The sequence below is a fragment of the Vitis riparia genome, chromosome 17 (genome assembly GCF_004353265.1).
Source record: "Vitis riparia cultivar Riparia Gloire de Montpellier isolate 1030 chromosome 17, EGFV_Vit.rip_1.0, whole genome shotgun sequence".
NCBI lineage: Eukaryota > Viridiplantae > Streptophyta > Magnoliopsida > Vitales > Vitaceae > Vitis > Vitis riparia.
The window spans coordinates 8,928,301-8,955,195 of NC_048447.1; the positions used below are offsets into that span (position 1 = coordinate 8,928,301).

The 26,895-nt window shown below is 34.9% G+C and overlaps 2 protein-coding genes across 2 annotated transcripts; one reads left to right on the top strand and one right to left on the bottom strand.

The window, feature by feature from the left end:
• The first annotated feature begins 14,526 nt into the window (after positions 1-14,526).
• Positions 14,527-16,781, top strand: LOC117904831 (L-type lectin-domain containing receptor kinase S.1). Its single transcript, XM_034817602.1, has one exon. It carries the CDS (start codon positions 14,751-14,753, stop codon positions 16,728-16,730), a length of 1,980 nt encoding a protein of 659 aa, XP_034673493.1. The 5' UTR covers positions 14,527-14,750; the 3' UTR covers positions 16,731-16,781.
• Positions 16,782-17,777: 996 nt separating this feature from the next.
• Positions 17,778-20,931, bottom strand: LOC117934403 (ferric reduction oxidase 8, mitochondrial). The gene is made up of 8 exons (XM_034856062.1): positions 20,737-20,931; positions 20,459-20,552; positions 20,142-20,384; positions 19,828-20,065; positions 19,413-19,740; positions 19,052-19,310; positions 18,256-18,932; positions 17,778-18,157 (listed from the first exon to the last, which is right to left on the bottom strand). The coding sequence occupies exons 1-8, from the start codon at positions 20,888-20,890 to the stop codon at positions 17,973-17,975; spliced, it is 2,178 nt and encodes a 725-aa protein (XP_034711953.1). The 5' UTR covers positions 20,891-20,931; the 3' UTR covers positions 17,778-17,972.
• Positions 20,932-26,895: the final 5,964 nt, after the last annotated feature.

A 26,895-nucleotide genomic window follows, 5' to 3' on the forward strand; every position in this document is an offset into this window, starting at 1 on the left:
AAGAAATCTCCTTCTCACCATTTTTTTTCATTAAACCATTAAAACTTGCTAAAAATGAAAAAAAAAAAAAAAAAAAAAAAGGGTTATACTTCATGTTCCACCATCGAACATAAATCAGGTATTGAAATTTTGAAAAAAAATTAAGATTTTGAAAATGTAAAATCTTGTTGGGGTACAACTTTTGCAAAATTGACTAGTTTTAATTTAAATCCAATCCAATTTAAGTAGGTTTGGAAAATCATTTTATAACACTTAAGAGCACAGTTGAAAATTTTTATCTTTCAAATATTAAAAAAGCTAAAAACACTTCCTAAAATTGTTACCAAATGCACACTTAGATTGGGTTGAAGTTAAGGTTTTTTTTTTTTTTTTTTTTTTTTTTTTCAATTTTAACTCAATTTGGGTTAAAACCAGACTAAAAAGTTCAGGCAACCCGAATAATCTAATTTAATATTTTTGTTATATTTAAAATGCATCTCATTTTATATAATAATATTCATTTTTATTTTTTAAAAAAGATAAATATTAAATTATAATTATATGACATGCATTTTCATTTTCTAAAAAGATATATAAATTTATTTTTGCTTTTGTTATCTTGAAATGTTATCCTATTTATTATTGAAATTTTTATATAAATATACAAAAACAATTGTTTTTAAAAAACATTGTGAATGATTTTGAATCATAGAATCTGACTAACTCATGCCTAATCTAAACTCCTAATTTGAACTTAACCTTAACTTCAAAAAATGAGGTTGAGTTGAATTTGGGTCAAATAACTCGGATTAGAAATGGAATAGAATACCCTATATTAGTAGGTTAGGTTGATTATTTCTTAATTTAGCTCGTGTTAAGCAACATAATTTAAGTTGACAATTTTATTACATTCATTCTAGCATAGAACTTTTATAGATTATGTGTCTTACTCTCCATTGAAGACTTAAAAGTCATATGATTAACCGAATGCTTGGCAGGTGACTCCGTTATCATTAACTTCGTTAGCATTTAATGTTTGACAAGTAACCGTTGGACCTCGATTGGTTACTGTTCACACCTTGATCGGTTAATCGTTCTAGAAGAGAGAGAAGGTTTTTTGTACCCCTCGACCGGTTGAGTTAGGGGATCAACTGGTTACTTATCCGATTCAACTGGTTGAACTGTTTTTGGTTCAACAACCAACTTTTTCAACTTAAAACCTTTTAAACAAATTTGGAAAACATTTGACACAAGGTTTTAGTTGAAAACATGAAATCATCCAATTTTGAAATTTAAAAAAAAATAATTTTTGGATGATTTTGGTGCATAAGTAAAGAATGTAATGCATGAAAATCCTAGTGTACCAACAATCTTACAAAGAAATTTTATGAAGCTTGAGTCTTGAAAAACACTTCTCTTTAAGGTCTTTTTCTTCTTCATGATTTCTCTTTGGCTTGATTTGTCTTTGTGATTGCCACTTTGGAAATCATATTGCCTAATCACACTTGAAATATAATCATTAGTTCTAAACCTTGTTTTGTTATCATCAAAACAGAGATTAACCAAACCTTGGTTTCATAGTAATAAAAAAAATAAAGCATTAAATATTAAAAATAAAAATGTTAAATGTAGGAACCAGGAACTTTGCAACTATAGCAACTTACTATGGGAGATGACTGTCGACGACGTCAACATCTTTGTCGGATGGAGGCGTCGGCTCCAGCGTGATGAGGGTAGAGAACCACAAGGGGAAACAACTGCTGGAGGTTGGGGGCATGGGGTTATTGAAGGTTGGGGAGGCAAAAGGCTAGGGCTGTTGAGGGGAAACAGTAAGCCAAAACGACATCGTTTTGATGCCAAAAGTATTAAAACAGTATCATTTTGATTATAAAAAAAAAAAATTGTTGAACCGTTCAATTCAGGCCTTGAACCGATCGGTTCAATTGGTTCATAAGTCTAATCGCTGATTCTGGAAGTTTGGTGCTGGTCCAAAGCCTGGACGGTTCAAAGCACTGAACCAAATCGAAACTATGACCAACCGTCGATCGGACCGATTGGTCAAGTCTAATTTCTAAAACCATGTGTTCTAAACAATTCTAGGAGTATACAAATCACGTGGAAATTAGGAAGGAAAAAAAAAACCTTCAATTTCTATCTTGAGATGAGATTATTCTAGAAGTTTTAGCTTTCATTTTTTGGGGAATTTTTTTGGCGAGAAAATAAAGAAACGGAGAGAAAAATGAGGGTTTGAGCTATGAGGAACATTATGTTTTTTCTAGGGTTAGGGAATGAGAGTTGGTTTTTGTTGTGATTTTTCAGAAAGCAAGGAAGGAGAAATCAGAGTAAACAAAAGAAAATGAACAACGGATGAAAGAAAGAAGAAGAGATTCCAAGGTAAAGAATTTCATGTTTTCCAAGTTTCTTTTTCCTTATTATCATTGTTTATTTTCATCTCTTTGTTAGTTTGTTGGATTGTGCAGAATTCTACTAAATATGAGTTTGTTCTCATAGTTGCTATATTTTGGTTAGATTTTGTTTTCTTCAATTTCTCCCGTAAAACAACTAAAGTACGAATTGCCTTTGAGTTTAATACTTGATTAATTATGTCACTACTCTTTGCTTGTCTCAACTGTTTAAATCCATTGACAATAACATGAGATGTGGTCTTGTTTAATGGTTTGTTTCTTTTGAGCATACTTTGTTTTTGTTAAAGTTCTCTCCTATATTTTTATTCCTATGTTTGGTGATTGTCATAGTACATACATTTGATTGCATATCCTTGGCTTCAAGCATGGATGAGAAAACAAAGTGTTGAGAAGAAACAGAAAACAAAAATCAAATCAAAAATGGATTCTAAAACCCATAGGCTATGTTTGGTTCTCGGAAAATGCGAAAGAAAGAAAATTGGAAGGAAAAATGGAAGGAAAGAAAAAGCTAAATAAAGGAATATAAATTTTTTCTCTTGTTGGTTATCCATGGAAAATTCAAGGGAAAAAAAAAATTCACTAAAACTGTCGTCGGAGCCAGGAAAGGGCAAGCGCTTGGCAACGGCACCGGTGGCGAGGATGATGACATCGGCCAAGATGGTCTTGGAATCGGTGAAGACTTTGAAGGGAGTGGAGGAAAAATCGACCCTGGTGACAATTTCAGTGAAGATCTCGGTGCCGAAGTGGAAGGATTGGGCGTGACAGCGATCCATGATTTCATTACCATTAATACTATCAGGGAAACTGGGGAAGTTCTCAACATCTGTTTTAAAGATGGATGCTTATAGAGTACAATTTGTGTACAGTGAAAAATAAGCTAGTAGGGATTGTGCCCTCCTGTGCTCATTGAAAGACATAATGCAGTTGGTGGAGAACTAGAAAGGACTACTCTATGTAGAGTGTTTTCTGAGGAAGAGTTCCAATGGCTAAATACTAGATATTAAAAAAAAAAAAAAAAAAACTAATTCAGTAGTGTTATGATGTCGTGAAGAAGGATTAGATAAAGTCCTGAAGGATAACACTTTAGTTTTGGCTATGAACAAAAGAAAGGCTCTTAGAAGAGGTTGATTTACTTTCTAAATTGGCAAAATAGAATGAAAGTTTGAGAACAAATACTAGAGAAGGACTGTTTTGGGCTTTGTTCTCATGGATCTAGAAGTGAAAGGGTTCAAGGTGTTGAGATATTAGGAATGTTTAGATATTAGGAAAGTTGAGATATTATGAATATTGAGATATTAGGAATATTGAGATACTAGGAATATTAAGATATTAGGAATATTGAGATATTAGGAAAGTTGAGATATTAGGATATTAGTTGTTATTTCCTTATATCATTATTTCCTTGTATCATTCTTTCTCATTCTTAGAATGGTGATTACCCTCTATATATACTCTGTACATGAACGAATGAAAGGATGAATGAAAAAACTACAATTTATCAATTTGAAGATGGTATCAGAGCCATGGAACTGAAATCCTGGATATTTTGTCGCTATGGTAGTCCGACAACGATCAACCATCCTAAGACAAGCCCTAATATTGATAAGTCAACCTTCAAATGCACTCACTGCAATAAGACTGGTCCCACCAGTCTGGATATCCCACAATTTCAAAGCAACGACTCTTGGTATGACCAGGAAAACAATAAGGAACCGAGGGTTTGAACCATGGACCTTTAGATCATGTTTAGGCTATCAACACTTTGTTATTAATTATAATAATCGTGATCAACGAAAGAAGGATTCCAAGAAAACCTCGACTGCAATTGTTGCCGAAATAAAAACAGAGGCTAATGTTGCTGAGAAAGCCTCTGCATTGGTAGCCGCTACTGATCATGGTGGTAAGTTTTTAAATACTTTTACACCTGTTATTAATAGTACATGGATAATTGATTCTGGTGCTACAGATCATATGACTTTTGATTCTAGACAGGTTTCACCCCTTAGACCTTCCTCACAAAAAATTGTTTCCACAGCCAATGGTAACACAACCCCAGTTATTGGGGAAGGATCCTTAACTCTTACTGATACTTTGAATTTGGATTCTGTTTTAGTTGTTCCATCTTTAGATTACAATCTTTTGTAAGTTTCTCAAATCACTACAGCCTTATCTTGTATTGTCATTTTTTGGCCTGAATTTTGTGTGATTAAGGACATCCAAACAAGACAAACGATTGGTTGTGGTATTAAACGGGGAAAACTCTATTACTTGGACTTGCAGTCAAAGGATTCAAATAAGTTGCAACAAGCCTTGATGGCAGATGGATCTGAGGGGGAGAAGAAAAAGTCTGAAATTTGGTTGTGGCATCGACGTCTGGGACATGCTTCCTTTGGTTATTTAAAAAAATTGTTTCCTAGTTTGTTTGCAAAGAGTAATATTTCTGGTTTCCGTTGTGATATTTGTGAATTGGCTAAAAGTCATCGTGCTTCGTTTCCGTTAATTTTGAATAAAAGTCCGTTTCCTTTTATGGTTATACATTCTGATGTTTGGGGCCCATCCAAAGTCCCAACTTTGAGTGGCTCACGTTGGTTTGTTACTTTTATTGATGATTGTACCAGAATGACATGGTTATGCTTGATGAAGACCAAAGATGAAGTGAACTTGTTGTTTCAAAAATTTCATAAAATGATTGAAACTCAATACAATGCAAAGGTTCGGGTTTTGCGTAGTGATAATGGTGGAGAATATCAAAGTTCTGATCTTCAAAAGTATTTGGAAGGACATGGCATCATTCATCAGACTACTTGTTCCAATACACCCTAGCAAAATGGAGTCGCTGAACGAAAAAATCGACACTTGTTAGAGGTTGTTCGTGCTTCCTTGATAGCAACAAAAACACCAATATCTTATTGGGGAGAAGCAATCACATATGCCGCATACTTGATCAATCGGGTACCTTCTAGCTCAATTAACTTTCAAACACCTCTCCAAGCTCTTACTAATGTCGTAGTTGCCCCAACCGTCCCAAATCTACCTCCTCGTGTTTTTGGTTGTATGGCATTTGTGCATCTACACAAGCACCAACGCACCAAGTTAACTTCTCATGCATTGCAATGTGTGTTTGTTGGATATGCATTGCACAAAAAGGGATATCGATGTTACCATCCTCCAACTCGACATCTGTATATTACAATGGATGTGGTGTTTCATGAAAATTCAATGTATTTTTCATCCGAGTCTGAACTTCAGGGGGAGTACCATAAGGAAATTCAGACTCTCGATTATGATTATCATATTTCTGAGGAAGATGAATCTGGACAATCTGAACTAGTGAACCAGGAAGTGGGTGAGTTGGATATGAGTGGTCAACAATTTGGGTCTGAAGATGTCTTCATTGAAATACCAAACCAATCGTCGTCTGTTGAGGGTGTTCTTAATTTGGAGCCTGATCCATTCATGAAACGGTTACCACATCGTCATAATAGAGGTATTCCTAAACCCACATATGAACCTGAATTGTCTACTAAAGTCAAATATCCCATGAGCAACTATGTGTCTACCCATCGTTTGTCTGAATCAAATAAGTCATTTGTAAATCAATTATCTACTATAGCTATTCCTAACAGTGTGCAGGAAGCCTTAGCTGATCCAAGGTGGAAAGCAACCATGAATGAAGAGATGAAATCATTGCAGAAGAATGAAACATGGGAACTCGTAGAATGTCCACCAGGAAAGAAGCCAGTTGGGTGTCGTTGGATCTATACTGTGAAGTACAAGGCAGATGGTAGTATTGAATGATTTAAAGCAAGACTGGTAGCAAAAGGGTACACTCAAACTTATGGAATTGACTACACAGAGACATTTGCACCTGTAGCTAAGATCAACACAATTCGAGTATTACTGTCTTTAGCTGCAAACCTAGATTGGTCATTACAACAATTTGATGTGAAAAATGCCTTTTTGCATGGCGAGTTATCTGAAGAAGTATATATGGATCTTCCACCAGGACGCATGATGTCAGAAAAGCAATGTCAGAAGGTGTGCAAATTGAAGAAGTCATTGTATGGGTTGAAGCAATCCCCGAGAGCATGGTTTGGAAGGTTCACAAAGTCAATGAGAGCTTTTGGCTATCGTCAAAGTAATTCAAATCACACTTTGTTCCTAAAAAAGCAACATGGTAAGATTACGGCACTCATCGTATATGTGGATGACATGGTAGTTACAGGAAATGATCCTGAAGAAAGAAAAGCTCTACAAAATTATCTATCTAGAGAATTCGAAATGAAAGATCTAGGTCCTCTGAAATACTTTCTTGGGATTGAAGTTTCTCGATCAAGTGAAGGAATTTTTCTGTCTCAAAGAAAGTATGTCTTAGATCTTTTACAGGAGACTGGAATGTCGGGATGTCAACCTATTAATACACCAATAGAAGAAGGTCTGAAATTGTGTGTTGAGCCTAATCAAGTATCAACCGATAAGGGAAGATACCAAAGACTTGTGGGGAGATTAATGTACTTAGCTCATACAAGACCAGATCTTGCTTATGCATTGAGTGTAGTGAGTCAATACATGCATAATCCTGGAGAACAACATATGAATGCAATCATGCGTATTTTGAGGTATTTGAAGAATGCTCCTGGGAAGGGAATTTTATTCACAAAAAATGTTGATCATCAGAGTATAGAAGTATATACTGATGCTGATTGGGCTGGTGCAGTGGATGATAGGCGATCTACATCTGGTTACTTTACCTTTGTAGGTGGTAATCTTGTGACATGGAAAAGTAAGAAACAGAATGTCGTCGCTCGTTCAAGTGCAGAAGCGGAATTTAGAGGTATGGCTCTAGGACTTTGTGAGGCATTATGGCTAAGACTCCTCTTACAGGATTTAGGTTACCTATCTAGGTAACCAATCCGATTGTTTTGTGACAATAAAGCCGCATGTGATATTGCTTATAATCCAGTACAACATGATCGTACAAAGCATGTCGAGGTGGATAGATTCTTCATTAAGGAAAAGTTGGATGATAAGATTGTGGAATTGCCTAAGATTCGATCAGAAGATCAATTGGCCGATATCCTTACTAAAGCTGTCTCAAGTCAAGTGTTCTCAAAATTTTTAGACAAGTTGGGCATGTGTGACATCTATGCACCAACTTGAGGGGGAGTGTTGAGATATTAGGAATGCTTTCCTTATATCATTATTTCCTTATATCATTTAGTGTTGAGATATTAGGAATGTTTAGATATTAGGAAAGTTGAGATATTATGAATATTGAGATATTAGGAATATTGAGATACTAGGAATATTAAGATATTAGGAATATTGAGATATTAGGAAAGTTGAGATATTAGGATATTAGTTGTTATTTCCTTATATCATTATTTCCTTGTATCATTATTTCCCATTCTTAGAATGGTGATTACCCTCTATATATACTCTGTACATGAACGAATGAAAGGATGAATGAAAAAACTACAATTTATCAATTTGAAGACAAGGAAGAGAATCCCTCGATCATGGTTCAAGGAAAATTGTTTTGGATGAGAATGGCATTGAACAATTTGGGAATAAACATGTTTTTGGTTGCCAAAAGAGTTCTAGCAAGTAAAAAAGTTATCAATAGAACCATGGAATTGGGATTGGTGATCATAATTGCTTATCTGCTTCAACTTTATGTTATATTGCCTATGGAAAACAACAAATTAAAACAATAGTTAGCCAAACTACAAAAGCAAAAGTTGATCATAGATGTGCAGCTTTAGAATATTTAGGCCCAAGTTATATGCTTGCCTACACTCAGCCTTACTTCTCTAGTTGCATCAGCTACCATATTTCCTCTTCTTGTGTGCATTTTTCATTTCCTTGTGAATTTGTATGTTTTGAACTAGGTATTAAAATCTACTTTCCATTCGAATAATCCTAGCTTTCAAAAATTCATCCTTAGAATTTTTTTTTTTAGGTCTTTAAAATCCCCAACATACATGATATACTCCTTTTTGATTGAATTTGGTTATCATGTTTATTGAATAAATGGTTTATTTACCCTTGCTCTATGATACACATAAGATATTTCATGCTTATCATCGTGCATTAACCCTATTTCCTCTTAAAGCATATTATTGTTAGTTGCTAAGGTACGCTTATATCTCCACTTGATTTATTTATTATTCCTTATTATTATCATGATCACTTTGGTATCCATATATTAATCAATCAATTATCATAATTATCTGGACTTACTTAGTAGAAACCTTTATTTAGGGTTTAGAAGGGTAATACGACTTATCACCATATCTTCTTGATAGGTAACTTGACCGAACTTGACTCAATTTTTTTTTTCATGTTTTGAAATGTAAAAGTACTTTAATAACCAGATAGAAATAGTAATCCAACCTATTCTTTATCCTCAACACCTCTTAATTTCCCCTTAATTTTAGTGATTACTCCTTTCAACCATCTTCCATATCCAAAATATTTATAAAAAAAAAATAGAAATTTATAATAAATTTTTGTCTTCTTGATTCCTAAATTTAGCACTTCTTCCTTAAGTAGGCTATTTATATTAGTGGAGTAAGATTAAGATTGACCTTGTATACAAAATAAATAAAAAAAAATAAAAATTACTTAAGCCCTTCAAAAGTAACAGAAAATGTTAATGAAAAAAAAAAATCAAGAAATAGAAGGCAAAAAACCACTTTTTTTTTTTTTAATATATATATTTCTAAATTTAATATTTTCTTTCACATAATTTTTTTTTTTTCAAATTTATTTCACTTTTTTAGAGCATAAGACATGTAAATCTCTAAATGATTTTTTCTTTTTTGAAAAGTATGATTTCATACACATTGTACTATTTATGTAGTCAAATATGGTACTTTTATCATACAAGCGTGCAAATTTTCAATTATTTTGAGATAAATGTATTAAATTTATATTTTCCAAACTCGGTATTTATTTAATGATTTTTTTATTTATTTAAAAAAGCTTTTCCAAATTTTTATATATTTTATTGGGTTATTTGATTAAACATGTCGTGAAAAAACCCAATTTGAAAATCTAACCCTCCAATCCTTTTTGGTCATATTTTGATAAAAATAACTATTTCTTTTAAAATTTATGTGCAAATACTTGAAATAGTTAAGGACATTTATATCAAAAATAAATTATTTTATGATAATCAATTTAACCAATTAATTATATTTTATATGGATTTTCTTACAAGCCACTAATTTTGGTTTAAATTTGGTAGAATCCGAAATCTTTTGACCCATTTTCCTTTTCCTGGTAGATTGGGCGCTGCACCCAAGTGAAAAGGACCTTCAGTTTTGAATGGCAACAGAGTTCATCATTCTCCTCCAAAATCCAAACAAATACAAGTGAATGGTTTATTTTCAGACCAAGAAGCAAAGAAATGTGTGGGGGTGTTGGTGGGGATGGCCCTCAAATACCACATCTTGTGTTCATGGCCACAGGTATTGAATCTGTGTCATTTTTCTTTTGAGAGGCTTATCTTGGGAATGTCTCCTGTTGGAGAGTGAAGTGTGGGGGCAGATTAGATTCCTTTTTGTATTGGGAAGTATGGAGGGTGGTCCATGAAAACAAAATTCTATCCAAAATCCATGGACCCACATTGTATGTTGGTGTCCACTCTTTGTATTTTGATACAAAGCTTCAAACCCCTGGATGCAAAAAAATCTATGTTATCTTTCAGTATGTTCATGCACCAATCACATTTCTGAAGTGGTCACTGAAAAAAAAAATCCTTTGTTGCACTCAGTTTGCCAGAAAATGATTGCATTGGACATACAATAATTCACAAGAAAACAAAATTTTCTGGGTTTTTAAAATCAATGAATGTTTTGTATAACACAAATTTAATTTGAACACGTAATGTTCGTCAATCCAAAATTTATCACGTGTAATAAAAATATTTAATTGTTTTTCATTGAGGTGTTTGGTACACAGGAATAAAGAATGAAAATAAATATTTTGTTTTCATTTTTTTTTTGGGTAAATGAAAATGAATTTAGTGATTTCATTTATGGTATTTGGATTAGTTTAGGAATTCAAGATTGAAATAATTATTTGTTTTCATTCTAATATTTGATAATAATAAGGGATATAAATGAAAAATAAATAAATTGATAATAATAATTTTACATATAATGTAAAATAATTTTTTTTATTTAAAATAAATAAATTTTGAGAACTTTTTTTGTTACTAAAGAATAAGATTAAAAAAAAAAATTATGTTTTGGACCTAATGGAAATTCACATTAAGTACATATAAGTGACATAATTGACAAGAAGGATATGAAATTATAAGAGACAAAAATACTCATGAAGATAAAACTTGAGATATTTTAAAAATCTAGCTAGTTGACTTGAAAAAGACCCTAATTTTTTATTTGATTAAATAGAAAAAAAATATTATTTACAAAATATCTTTCAATCTTTTTTTTTTGTTGACAAAAACCAATTTCTATTTGAATTAGAAAATATTTAAAAAAATAATAATTTATGTTTTTTTTAAAAAAAAAAGCTCTCAAATTTATTTAGAAAAGCATTACAATTTATTTTTAAAAAAAGTTATCCCCGTTTTATACTAAAAAAATATTTTAAATTAAATATAAAAATTAAGATAAAAAAAGTTCAAATTTATTATAAAAAAAAGTGATTTCAAATTCCTAAAAAAAAAGATTTATTAAAAGAAAAAGGGAATTTCGATTTTATTTTATTTTATTTTATTGCTTTTCAATTTTATTATAAAATTGGTTTTTTCTACTTTTATTTAAAAAAAAAATCGTCTTTCAATTTTTATTTTGAAGAGTTTTATTTTTATTTTCTTTTTTTTGAAAAAAAAAATTTTTGATATGATTTTTAACTTGGATTTTGTGTTTTGGTTTTTTCACAATCAACAAATGACATTTTGGGAAATATTGAAGTTCAATATCATTGTTTTCGATTTTCATACTTAGCCGGGTCTTGGGCTTTAAATGGATAGGTTTTATAGACTTAATTGGTTCAAAGCACAATTTTCCTTTAAAAAACAAAAAAGTTTATTATGAGATGAAAGGGGCTCGATGAATGAAATTTAAGGGTAAAATAGTAATTTTAAAATATTTTATATTTTTTTATGTGATGAATAAATTAGAATATCACCGAAGAATTGAAATCTCACTTATAAGTGAGATTTGATTTTTATTGAAATTATTTTTTATTTAATTCTTACTTTTATAAATTTATCCTAATAGGAATAAGGGAGAGAAAGAATGAAATGTTTATTCTCACTCCTCATTCTCACATACCAAACACCCTATAAGTGTAATGCAATAAATACTTTATCATAAGTTATATATTTAGGTTACGTTTAGTTAGTAGGATAGGATAAGATATGTATATCCTAAAATATTATATCCTATGAGATACAATACTATTAATACATTGGATATATATATATATATATCAATGATTAAAATGTTTAAACTTTATAAATAGTTTTTTATATTTTTTTTAATCATAAATTTAATTTATAACAAAAAATTTTATTTTATAAAATAAATATATTAAAAAAGTAAAATAAAATTGATAAAAAGTATATTTTTGATACATGATATATATATCTTATAAGGTTAATATATCATAAAAAAATGAATAATATAGCTAGTTAGTTATCTTTATCTCATATTTGATTGAACATAAGATATGCATAATAAATGATAAGATAATTTATCTAATATAATTATCAATTATAACATGGGATATGATATAATATTTAACTTTTATCCTATTTCATATTATATCCCATCAATCTAATATTACTTTAAATAAATATTTTTTTAAAAAAGGTTAATCAAGTTAATAACTAATCTGAGTGTAATTCAAAAAAAAAATCTTTTAAAAATCTAAAAAGAATAATAATACATATTAAATTATTAAATGAGATTTATATTAAATTACAGTTGTCCGGGTATTTGAGATGAGGCTAAAAATACACGCGTCAAATTGAGTTACACTAACCTCTCTTATTTCAACCCTATCTCCAACCCATCTCATGAGTCATCACATTTGACAAGACATTTATAATGTGAATCACAAGACATTTATAATATGAAATTATGAATCACTCAATCATGTTCAGGTGGCACGGTTGACTTTCTTGCCTCTCTTCTTACTCCATGAAAATAAAATATCTCCCAATATGGTCTCCCATAGTTTATCTTGAGACCTGCCAAGGGGTAGATAAACTATGGGAGACCATATTCGGATATATATACATGAGATATGTCGATGAATATTTTACCATAAAATATCAATTAACTTAAAATATTATCATGACTTATTTTCCAGCTTTTGAGCGTCTATAATTGATACGTATTTTAATTTTATGGATATATCGATTAATATTTTGATATAAAATATCAATTAATTTAAAATTAATTAAAACTTATAAAAATATAAAACAAAACTCTTATAAATAAAATTAGAAGTATAATAAATATTTTAAAGTTATTTTATCGAAAAAATTAATATATATATATATATATATATATATATATATTAATTATTAAATTACATAAAATATTGTTGAACAATAATATTGTGATATTTAATTATAATATATTTAATTTAAAAATATATTTAATATTAAAATTATGATATATTTAATTTAATTGTATTAAATATATAAATTTTTAATATTTAATTAACATATTAATGATATTAAAAACTTTTTACTGCTTAATTAAATAAAAACAAATTATTTACTTATAAAATAATTATAATCGATTCGTTGTTTAATTTTGTATGTATGAAAACTTTTAATATATATATATATATACACACACGTGGTGTATGATAATTAACAAAGGGCAAGCAGCAACAAAATAACCCATTTTGATAAGCACAACAACTTATTTTATTGAGCTTTGACCCGTGTTGGCCATCGATATTTCAATTGAAAATATTGTATCCATATGTATGGATACACCGATATTTCGGCAATATATCATCAAAATATTGTGATATTTTAATAAGTGATACCAAGATATCTCATACCCTATCATAATAAATGGTTAACTAGCATGGCACCTAGATACGTCATGCTCGTTTGAGCCAGCACCAAGTTTTGTGAACCCCAATTAGACTTAGAAAGCTTGCTAAGGAGAGATTGGTCCATTTATATCACATTCAGAGAAAGGAAGACCATACACACACGTAATTTCACACCATATATATTTCTCCAATCAATCTTTTAAGGGTCCAACTGCATACCGTATCATTTCGTTACTCTATTTAATTGGTTTTCTATCCAAACACATCCTACTTCAATGGTCGCCATTTAAAACGAGGAAAAATCTTACTCGTGAGATCAAATATTAAGAAAATAAAATAAATTATTGATTTTATATTACAAAAATACTATAAAAAATCAAATATTGTTATACTTTTTAAAATTATTTAATTTTTATATAAAATATATAAAATAAGTCAAAACGACTTTAAATTTATTTATTTTTCCTTAAATTTTTTGGGATCCAAACATAACCTAATAATTTTATTATTTAAAAATCATTATCTTGAAAAAATCTGGGTCAATAATCAGAAAATGGGGTGTTTTGCACACGATGGATACGGAAAGAACAGAGCAGCCCAGCCCAAACCAGTCGGTCAAGCTCAGACCAAGTCCAATCTATTGCATTAATTACGGTCCCTACAAAATTAATTGTAGTCCAAGCCCAATAAGGGCCACGACCAAGTCCAATAGAGGACTCATTAGAATTTAAATGAAAATATTTATACAATTTTCGCTGAATGGTCAAATGGATGAGGACAATCTACCCACTAAAGACTTGGGGTCTAATGTCTAGGCCCGCCCCAGGGCCATTTGGGAACTTGGACTTGATCCAAGCCCAAGGAAAGTCTCATTTAGTAAGGAGTTTTTAAAGAAGCCAATCCATCCAAATCAGCATTGTCTGAAATGGACAACGCTGTTGCCCCATCTGAAATTTCCAAGTTTGATTTTTATGATTTGAAATATGAAAATCAAATCCATGCTTTGCTGTAGTCAACGTTACTAGATTTGTAATTTCCTGATGACGATTGTTTTGTTTTTGGAATTGAATGAAAGTAGGAACTAGTCAAAGGTTTTTTATTTGGGCCTGCAAGCTTTCTAGTCCAGCCCAATGGATTTTCGCAACTGCCAAACACAGAGACATTAATGGATGAGAAAAGCTGTCATTAATCATTAGGTGACCATATTATGCCCAAATCACACCTGCAACCAAATCACCAGATCTAACAGCCGGCGAGAGGACTTCTCCGCCACCGGAATCTGCACGCATGTTGCCCCTTCTCCTGGTTCCTCTCTTCACCTTCCTCTTTGTTTCACCTTCTTTGTCTGTTAATTTCCTCTACAACTCCTTCAATGCCTCCGATGCTTCCTACCTCGAGCTCATCAACGATGCCAGAGTTGAAGGTTCTGTTATCCGATTGACTAATGATTCGAATCAATTCTCCTTCGGGAGAGTCTTCTACCCAACTCGACTCACCATGAAACCCACCTCGAATTCCACCGCCGTCGCTTCATTTTCGACTTCCTTCGTCTTCTCTATCCTCCCTGATATCAGTGACAGTCCCGGCTTCGGCCTCGCTTTCGTCCTCTCCAACTCCACCTCACCTCCTGGAGCTCTCGCCAGCCAATACTTCGGCCTTTTTTCCAATGCCACCGTTCCTTCCGTTGCTCCTTTGCTTGCTGTTGAATTCGATACCGGTCAGAACCCGGAATTCAACGACATAGATGGTAATCATGTCGGGATCGACCTTAATAACATTGAATCTGAATCAGATGGTACTCAGACGGCCGGATACTATAATTCCTCCGGCGATTTTGTGGCGGTGGAGATGCGGAACGGCCAGAATATACGAGCTTGGATTGAATTCGATGGACCCCAATTCGAAATCAATGTCACAATTGCTCCTGTTGCAGTGTCCAAACCATCTAGGCCTTTGATCAGTTACAGAAATCCAAAGATTGCCAACTATGTATCAACGGAAATGTATGTGGGGTTTTCTGCATCGAAGACCAACTGGGTTGAGGCGCAGAGGATTTTAGCATGGAGTTTGAGCGATACTGGAGTTGCTGCAGATATCAATACCACGAATCTCCCAGTTTTCTCGCCTGAAACGGCTTCATCTTCATTGTCAGCTGGGGCAATTGCAGGAATCGCAATAGCTTCTGTTGTGTTTCTCCTCATCTGTTTATCTGGGGGTTACTGGTTTTGGAGGAAGACCAAGATAGAAGAGGAAGATGAGATTGAAGACTGGGAGCTCGAGTACTGGCCGCACAGATTCTCCTACGAGGAGCTGAAGCAAGCCACCGATGGATTCTCCAAGAATGAGCTTCTGGGGCTGGGTGGGTTCGGCAGGGTTTACAGAGGAACTCTCCCCAACAACACCCAAGTAGCTGTGAAGTGCGTAAACCACGATTCGAAGCAAGGGTTAAGAGAATTCATGGCTGAGATCTCCAGCATGGGCAGACTTCAACACATAAACCTCGTCCAAATGCGAGGTTGGTGCAGAAAAGGCAATGAATTGATGCTTGTCTACGACTTCATGCCCAATGGCAGCCTCAATCGGTGGATCTTCGACAACCCCAAGACGCTACTGGGCTGGGAAGGGCGGCGAAGAGTCCTCGCCGACGTTGCAGAGGGGTTAAACTACCTCCACCAGGGTTGGGACAAGGTGGTGATTCACAGAGACATCAAATCAAGCAACATCCTGTTGGATTCAGAGATGCGAGGCAGACTCGGAGACTTTGGCCTCGCGAAGCTTTACGAGCACGGCGCGGCTCCCAACACTACGAGAGTGGTGGGCACACTCGGGTACTTGGCACCGGAGCTGGCGACGGTGACCGCGCCGACGGCGGCGAGTGACGTCTACAGCTTTGGAGTGGTGGTACTGGAGGTCGCATGCGGGCGACGGCCGATAGAGACGTGGGCGACGGAGGAGGAGCAGGTGTTGATCGATTGGGTGAGGGAGAAGTATCTGGATGGGAGGGTTTGTGAAGCGGCGGACAAGAGGATCGCCGGCCAGTACGTGGTGGAGGAGATGGAAAGAGTTTTGAAGCTGGGATTGGCTTGTTGCCACCCTGATCCACAGCACCGCCCGACCATGAAGGAGGTGGTGACGGTGTTGGTCGGCGAGGAGGCCGCGGCCGCTCCGGCTGCCGTGTTGTCGGAGTTGGCGCAAGCAGGTGAAAGTGTTGGTTGCAGTGGCGGTGATACGAACGCAGAGGAGCCGCCGCTCCAGTCCACTGTGTGATGTGAATAACAAAATTTTAATAAATTTTGATTTCTTTATTTTATAAAACAATTTTTTTTTTCTTTTTAGATTTTGTATTGACATAATGTGTATATATATTTTTAATTTTTTCATTTCTGTAAAAGAAATTATATAAGATACTGTTTGGGTGTTCAATATTTTTGCCACGTTCATTATGAAAAGTAAGGCTCTATTTGGTCAAAATAATTTTAAAAAACAATTTTTAAGAATAGTTTTTAAAAACTATTCTCTTATATTTTATAAAATAAAATTTTGTTTGAAAATTTAAAATATTTTTAATTATATTTTAAATTAAACTAAAGATGGTAGAAATCAAACAGGGTGTAAAGCACATAGGCATGTCTGCATATATATATATATAATTCCACAACAGCTTTCTTGGAAAGTCCATTTTGGTGGGCAAGGACCAAACCCCTTCTACAGAACATTCATTAACAAACATCAATCCATCTTAGACTTTGTGGAGGAGCAGCCATTTACAGCAGCTTCGTCTTCCTTTCTCACCTATGAAATGTATGCTCCTTAAGGTACGTGTAGTATTTTTATTATGCAGAGTCAAAGTTTAAGGTACGGACCAAAAAAAGCAAAAAAAACAGAAGGGAAAATTATGCTTTCAAGCCAATCCATAATAGATGTGACACCAAGCTTTTTGTTTGGTTACCTGTCTTACCATTATGATTCATCATAGGTTGGTAGCAAGTTGGGTTTTTTTTTTTTTTTTTTTTTTTTTTTTCTATAGGGCTCTTTGCTTGTTTTGTTAGCACCCCCTTATTACAAAATGGCCTGGATAGTTGGGCAAATTGTTGAATGGGGTGTCTTACCCAATGTCCAATTGTAGGAGCAGAGGGCATCATGCGGTTGTCCTACAATGATGATACTAACATCTCAGGCACTTTCCTTGCTTGGAAAAAGAAGGGATAGGGTGGGGTTCACTTGGAGAATATGCTAAAAAGTTTTCAACCACTGGACCTATCCTAATTGATTGGCAGTGGGTATGCATCCTTATCAGATGAAACACATATATGATTTATCAGAAGTTGCAAATTTCAATGTACTACACATTTTTGTTGCAGAACAGTGTTACAATGACATGCTAACATGGCTGAAATAGAAGGCAAGAAACCATCATTATGTGAAAGCCTAAGGAGCAACTACCCATTGCCCAACTTTTATTCATGTGATATAAAGACAGGAGTATAGGAATATACGCCTATGTTTCAACTAGAGTGTGAAGTTGAGGGAGTGGAAACTGAAATTTGACTTCCTTTTCTGATCATTTCCCATGTTGCAGCATTGGGAGGTTTGACTGCATATTGATGCCACTGATTCTTTCATTGTTTCTGGGCCACAAACCAGGACTCCTATATGCGATCCACCAGTTTCTTTTGGAAACTTGGAAAAAACATCTGTTCAATTAACATGTTAGAACACCATCTCTGTCGAGCAAATGAAAAAAGAAAAAAAAGAAAAAAGAAAAATTGGGAGGACTATGAAATGGTGGTACCTTGGAAATTAGGCCTTCCTCCAAAATGGATTTCATGCTCCTCAAGAGCAGTGCCCCTTGTGTCCATCAAACCCTCCTTGGCTTTGCCTTCCTTTTGAGAGACTGGTGGAATCTCTCTTCTCAGCTTTCTCCATCTCAAGACAATTGCCACTATGGTGCTGCATAGTATAGCTATGATGAAGGAACATATGAGAAGTATGTCAGCAACCCAAGAAGGGCTTTTCTCTTTGGAGGACTTATCTTGGGAAGGAAGAAAGGCATGGTTGAGAGAAGAAAGAAAAACAAGGAACATGACTGAGGAAAGCCCAGCCATGGCAGCCATCCAAAGCAAATTTTCAAGTCCATTTGCTGCATAACTCGAACATTTTGAGGCAAAGTTTACTACTTGGACTTGACAAAACCCATTCAGAAGATCTCTTATGGTTGCACCACATTCTTCTTCTTGGGTTACAAATACTTTTAGCTTTAGATGCCATTGTTCAGCTGACTGGTTCTGGAGTAGATGCAATATCGGGTTTAACAGACATATATCTTGGGAGTTCTTCATAATATATATAAGTTCAATTCTTCTGGGGAATCTATATCTGATGCTGCTCTGTGTGGAAGTAATTTCCTGCAAAATGCTCAGAAATGGGGTTATCCCAACTCCTCCGGCTACCAGAAGTAGACTGTCATAGCTGCAAAAGATCACCAAAAGAATGTTGGATTATCTAGCCAATTGTTATCCTATGAATTCCAAAACTGAGGTAGCTGAAACCGAAAATCGCAGTATCATATGACCACCCCCTTTACACACCTTAAGAAGTCCAGTGAGGCAGGTCCATAAGGGCCTTCAATTGCAATTGGGATGCACTTCATCTGATTGGAACCTGAGTCTAGCTCAGCATGTATTATGTCACTCAGGGAGTTTGTCCACCATCCTCCACATTTGATTATGACAGACATAGTATTATCATCAATGTTTGAGCTGGAAGTTATACTGAAGGAATGCCACTGAAATCTGGAAATGCTTGGTATCTTCATGAATATGATGCTTGTTGGGGCATACTTCAATCCTGTGATGTATTTGTAGAAAAAAAAAAAAATTGGACTGAGGGAGAACTGTTTGATCAATTTTATGTGATGTTTTTGCAATTGAAAATGATTCAAAAGTTTACCTGGATCTTTTGCTACAACAAGCTCTATAGCTTTGCAGGGGAATACTCTTGCTGAGAGGATGCAAGTCTGTGGTCTTGATTGTATGATTCGAAGTAGCTTGTCAAGGCCGAACAGAAAAACCCCACCAAAAACCATATAAAAGTGACGATCTCCACCATGGAACAAGAAGAATAGTAGGAAGACTATGTACAGGTGGTGAGTGTAGTAGAAGATTTCAAACCGTTTCCGCCTTATTGGAGGAAGTGACGTAATCCAGATAACTAGGCCTGTAACGAGAGCAATCTCCCCAGCTAGATAAATCCGGCCTGTTTTCTGCCATTTCCCCATCTGTTGTTTAAGAAGAATGGAGTTAAAACACTTGATACAAAAGTACTGCAGACAAGTATTAGAAGGCAGAGATGGACTTGGAATCACCTCATCCTGAATCCGGTCTTTGATCCCCCAAACAATAAGGGTGCTCACACCATGAAAAGTGGCAAAAAATATCATTGCAGTCCCAAGCCAGACATGGTATCTTACTGATGCTTCAAACTGTACCCCAACAAACCGAAACAAGGCCATCCCCCTTAAGACAGGCAGTAGTAGCAGAGCCAGGCAGGCTTCTGCCAGCAAACCAAATCGCGTTGCCACCCTAAGGAATTTGAACTGCCGCCTGAAACACAAAAGAAACATTGATGATGGCGATTCATGCATGTATTGTTTAGGGTCAGACTGAGAGCGGTACTCACGTATTCAGCTTCAATGATTCAGCTGGGGTCATCTTCTTGCCAGCATTGGAGATGGTGGAGTAGGACTTCAATGATTTGGCTGGTACCATTTTCTCGAAATCATTGGAGATGTGAACATAGAAAGTCCATGCCAGATAGAGGAAGAAGAGGGACACTGCTAAAATCTCAAGGGCTGATAGAACACCCAGGTAACTGTTAACAACGAGGGGATTGGAAAGAACTGAGGGTGATCTTCTTGCTTGTCTGTCACCAAAATTCAAAAGAAATAAGATTTCTATTGACAGTGAATTAACAGAAATAAAACAATTGTTTCTTACCTTCTTCTTGACTCTCTAGACTGCAAATCCAAGTAAACAAATCCAATTGCAGCCAGAGCAATAACAGGAAAGGTATATACAACAAAATTAAGACCTGCAAATGATTCAGCACAAAATCAGTACTGTTACAAAGCAGCGTTTGTTTTTGTAATTAATGCATATTTTCATGGCCCTTTTTTATTTTTCCCATAGTCTGATAATAAAAATGACAAAAAAAAAGGATAATTCAGTAGCATGTGGAATCTCTGTAGATGAGATTTCAGGGGAAATTTTCATACCATAGTACCCAAACACTGTGGTTCTTGCACTATCTTCAGCAGTATGCCATTTCTTCGTCCACAGTTGGGTGGGCTTCAGGATCCAGAGAGTAATCCAACCAGCACATATTAGGATCATCAACAATTTGAGAATCAGAAGAGTAGCTTTTGCCATGTCTAGTGTCTAAAATTGCTGTAGAGAGCATTTTTTTGAGTTCATTTAGAATGAAAAGGATTTGTTTATATAGAGGTTTGAAGACTTTGACGGTGGCTAAGAGGACGAAACATTTCACTCAGACCCCACCACGTTTCAGAGTGCCTATCACTTCCAGAGTCACTTCCTTGTAGTGGGAAAACGATAGCGCAATTTTGCAAAGAAACGGTCAACTTAAGACTTCTCTAGTATGCTCTGCCATATCTAAACAGGATGCACGTCGGGTATTTAGTTCTGCATTTTGAACATTTCAGGTTTTATTCCCTTGAATAAATGAGAAGTAGCAAAATGGCTTTGATGAGATTAATGTTAATGGGAAATGACGACAGAAACATCTTGCATTTCCATACATGACGGCTCAGACTGTTGAAAGGTGTCATAAGCTGGTCCGTGGCTTTAGCTTTCCGCTATCTTCATCTTTTTCACTGATAATGGGGTCCTCATTCATTTGGTGGACTTTCTGGTCCACCCCCACACAATTCCTTCCTTTTCATTGTTTGTCTTATACTTTGGTTGTGGAGATTAGACCTGTACCTGTACCTTAAAACTGCAATCATCTTGCAAATTGTTGGTTAAAGTTGAAGAAGCAATTGAATCCAAATCCATGATAGAATCATCTGAAGGTCATTGGATCCGGACTCACTATGAACCTAATTTCTAAGATTCTATATTTTCTCCACCACCAAGTGGTTGGTGGAGTCATCTGTAGATGACTTAATAGAATATAGTAAGTGATAAGAGTGTTCTTACTTGTGGACTGGATTGCATTAGATCTTGTGAAGGAACTAAGCGCAGGCTGCTTCTTCAGCAAAACAATGATGATATATGCTTGGTTCAATTCCCACATGCTAAATCTGAAGCAGCCTGCAGTCCCAACTTTAGAGGGCTGAAAATAATTTGAAAATCGGTTTTAGTACTTCAGCTAGAAGAGAAAAAATTCAAGGAATTTACCACTTCGAGGAAAAAGCGACCAACTGACCAAGTAGTTAGTTGAATATGTCATTTTACTCAAATGGGAATGAAAAAAAAGTAGATTCTTAATCTTGTCAAACCTCACTCTTAAACAACTCTTCATGTCATCTACCATTTTAAGGAAAATATTAAAGAGGAGGGACTGCTAGCCACTTGTTTAGGCAACCACGAATTCATGGAAACGTGGGATGACACAAAGGTACCATGACTTTGTGAAAAACTTGAATAATCATTGGGCTTAAATTTTCTTCCTTGCAATAATAAGTATCCATCGCTAATACCAGTAGAGCAATCTGAATAGATGCTAGCTACTGTTCCATAGATCAAAATCTGTAAAGTTTCTTGTTCTCTTTACTAGATAAATTCCTGTTCTCTTTAATAGAAGTTTGATAGATTCATTAATTACCATGACTAAGAGAGAAGGCATACAAAGATAAAGGAGGCAGGGCAGTCCATTAACATTAAGTGGGCATCTCCTAAAATGTGGGATGCACTGCAAATTCTCCACATTGATCTTTATTCTTCACTAAAGCTTTTCTCAAGGTCTGCCTTTCCATGATTATAGACTTGTAATCTAAATGGGAAGTCCAAGTATATAGACACAGAGTGTAAGTATCATACTTCTGTTTGAATTGTGTTCTGGAACATTAGTGCGCGTCTTCTTGTATGCATATGCACAAGTGTGGCCCTTTGTAATTTTAGACCAGTCGAGCTCACAGAAATGGCACACATAGAGCAATGGTGCTTGTCAAAAACTAAATAATTGAGAACTAAACATGCCATTGATGGTCCACAATCAAGTGGATTGCTATGCAGTTTTATCCCATCCAATCAGGTCATGTCACTTCCATTCCATCTTACAACTTGGTAGAGGAGAAGCCCGGTTGCTATCACCCAGAAGACCTGCATAGGATTTCCAGTGTATTGGGATGAGATTGGGAACAAGTAATCATCCTTACAAGACTCAACATAATATCACAACAGTTTAGCACACTAGGAGGGCTAAAAGAGAGGGTGAAGAAGGAAGAAAATCAAAGATGTACGAATGGATAACACAGATCACACATGGGATGGTTTTCTGCTGAGTGTCTGAGAGACGAACATAGATTAAAACTAAAGTGACAGATTCTTCATTACCTACTGGTCATCAACCAAGTCTATTAGGCAGGGGAATTTACTTCTTCAATGAGTCATAGGCATTGAACAGTCTGTTGTCAAGCTTACGACCGTCAGATGTGCATTAGACAGTTAAGATATTCAGCTGAGAATATAGGTTGCAAACCACAGAAAGTTGAGCTAAAGAAACTTTGCCTGCAGTAAAATCTTTCTGTTGATGTTACCACTTTAGCCTCCTCCATATCTGATTTCTTCGGCAGTGTTACTTCCTGTTTCTAGAGTTCAGGATCTCGCTCATGTTTCACAGAAGGATTGACAGAACAGAGTGTCAATATTGTTGATCTTAGATTAAACACTTATGCAGAATCTATATTTTGGGCTGCTAGAACACACATTTTATTTATGACGAGTGCTGAATTTATACATGAACTTGTAACTGAAATGATATTAGAATAGCTGAAAATCAAGCTAGTAGATGATGAACAACTACTTCCTATAAAATAGAAACAAAATCTTAACCAAATAAAAACAAGAAAATATTTGGATATTGCAGATTTTGTGCAAGACTCCAGCTATAATATTTAACTTCAAAATTCAAATTCTAGCATATACTAAGGCAAAATTCAAAATTCAACACTCCTCCTTGACTTAGTAGATGCAAACTCCAAGTCTTCCACGAAGAAACTCAAACCTTGCTTTAGGAAGAGGTTTAGTGAATATATCAGCATTTTGACTCTCCGTGTTGCATTAATAGACTAGCTATGCATCTCCTTCCTTCTGCACCTATCTCATAAAGTATAGTTTAATCTTGAAGTGCTTTGTTTTTCCATGAAAAACTGGGTCATTGGCAATAGATATAGCAGCTTGGTTGTCAACAAACACTTGGGTACTCATTTCTTGCTTCATGTCCAGATTTGTCAACAACTTCCTAAGCTATAAAACTTGATTTACAACAGCAGTAGCAGCAACATGCTCCGCCTTAGCCATGGATTGAGCCACAACTTCTTGTTTCTTTGAACTCCAAGAAAATATACCATAACCAAAACTAAAACAGTAGCCTGAAGTACTTCGCATATCATCAACACATCCAACCCAATCGCTATCGGAATATCCATGAAGAATGAAATTTTTAACTTGACTGAACTTAATACCATAATCAATTATACCTTTAACATATCTCATCACTCGTTTTGCTATCTGAAAATGAATTTCACTTGCACAATGCATGTACCTCGAAAGTAGACTCACGACGTACATTATATCCGGTCTTGTTGCAATCAAGTACATTGGGCATCCGATCATGCTTCTAAAAAGTCCTTCATCAGCCTTTTCAACACCATCTTCCTTACAAAACTTCTCTTTTGGGTTCATAGGAGTTGATGTAGGCTTTCATTCTTCCATTCTGAATTTCTTCAATATTTCTTTTGCATATTTTTTCTGATAGATGAAAATATCATGTTGCTACTGATGTACTTCTATTCCCAAGAAATAAGTCATCTCTCCAAGGTCTGTCATTTTTAGTACTTGCTTCATTTTAGCCTTGAACTCCTTGACCAGCCCCACATTGTTTCCTGTTACAAGCAAGTCATCAACATGCAAAGAAACAATTAGAATATCTTCTTTAATCTTCTTGATGTAGAGAGTAAATTCACTCCAACTCTTCTGAAAGCCTAAGGTTAGCAGATGAACATCAATTCTGCTATACCAAGCTCTTGGGGCTTGTTTCAAGCCATACAAGGCCTTTTTTAGAAGATAGACTTTATCTTCTTTTCCCTTGCCATAAAATCCTTCTGGTTGTTCAACAAAAATCTCCTCCTCTAGATAGCCATTTAGAAAGGCTGACTTCACATCCAACTGATAAATCCTCCATCATTTTTGTGCTGCAATTGCCAACAACATTCTAATTGTGTCCAAACAAGCTACCGGTGCAAAAGTTTCAAAAAAATCCACACCAAACATTTGTTCATAACCTTTAACAACTAACCTTGCCTTATACTTGTTTATAGAACCATCAGGATTGAGTTTGGTTCTATAAACCCATTTAACTTTGATAGGTTTTTTTGTGTGAAGTTCTGTTCACCAGCTCCCACGTGTTGTTTTTCTCAATCATATTCAGCTCGTCCTGCATTGTAGCCCACCATTTTTCATCTTCGATTGCTTCTTCAAACCTTGCTGGTTCAAGGACAGTAACATTACAGTAAATATTAGGGAGTTTTCGGGTACCTCTAACTGGAAGCTCATCAACATTTTCATCATTATACTACTGCATCTTTTCATCCCAACTCCATTTCTCTGTTTCCAAAAACTTGACATCTCTACTCACCACAATTTTATTAGTTTGTGGTAAGTAAATTCTATAAGCCTTTGAAGTGTTACTATATCCGACGAAAATTCCCATATCTGATTATTTATCCAACTTGTTCCTTTTCACCTTAGGAACGAAAGAGAAACATAAGCAACTGAATGTTTTCAAATTCATTACTTTAGGTTGATAACCAAACCAAGCTTCGAAAAGGGTCTGCTTCTTTAACGCTTTTGTTGGCAATCTGTTCAGCAAATATACTACTGTACTTGTAGCCTTAGCCCAAAATTTTTTAGGCAGATCTTTTTCATGTAGAAGGCATCTTGTCATATCCAAAATCGTTCTATTTTTCATCTCCACGACTCCATTTTGTTGTGAATTATATGGTGCAGTGAGCTGGTGAACAATGCTCCCTTTCAAGGATGGTGTTTTTTGAGGTCCACCAACATCAGTATGCACCAGTTGCAGTTTTTGGGTTGCTCTCGAGGATGTTTTCTTTGGAAATGGAAGTTTAGTTTGCTTCCCATATTGACAAGTAGCACATATCAGAAGATCTTTTTCTAAGTCAGGAAGTCCTTCAACTATTTGATTTTTCTTCATGTAGAGCACAACATCTTGATGAAAGTGTCCGAGCCTTCTATGCCAAAGCATTGTTGTGCTATCTTGTTGTAAAACATCATCATGCTCATCTTCCAATAAATTCAAGGCAAAACTCTTGCCCTTCATTTTTATGTTAAACATCTCTTTGCCTTCAGCATCCTTGATAATGCAATTCATATCTTCAAAATAAACTTTAAATCCTTTATCAACGAGCTGTCCAACACTGAGTAAGTTTTGGTCAATGTCAGGCACAAACAAAACATTAGAAATGAGTTTCAAACCTATTTGGCTTTCAATAACAATCGTTCATTTGCCCTTCACTGGAATAAACTCACCATTTCCAATTCTAACTTTGGAAATAGTTGTTCTATCAAGTTCTTTAAAAAGATCTTGATCATTTGTCATGTGATTTGTACAACCACTATCCACAAGCTAGCTTTTAGAGGTACTTTTATTAGCAAAACACGTTGCTGCAAACAATTGCTCCTCCTAGCATTGGTCAACTGCTGCACTAGTTTCTTCCTACTGTTGATTTTTGCAAATCCTCTTCACATGTCCTTGTTTACCACACTTGTTGCATTTTACATCTGGTCTCCACCAACATTTTTATGGAGAATGATTTGTCTTCTTGCAATTAGGACAAGGTGGAAAAACTCCATTTTTCTGGTTGTTGCTGCTTGGCATGTTGTTGTTGTTCTTCTTGTTCTTCTTTCCATTTTTATGGCCTGCATTTTTCTGCATTCTTATTTGAAATGCTCATTCTATAGTATCTCCTTGTCTCATGAGTCCTCTTTGTTCCACAGCCTCCAAGGAATGTAATAATTCTGTCAAGCTAATAGTTGATAGATCCTTTGTTTTCTCCAAAGAGGAAATTGTAGCTTCATATTTCTTAGGAAGTGTAACCAATATCTTTTGAACAATCTTCTTGTGAAACGAAGGATTAGTTAATCTTGATTTTGATGATAACAAAACAAGG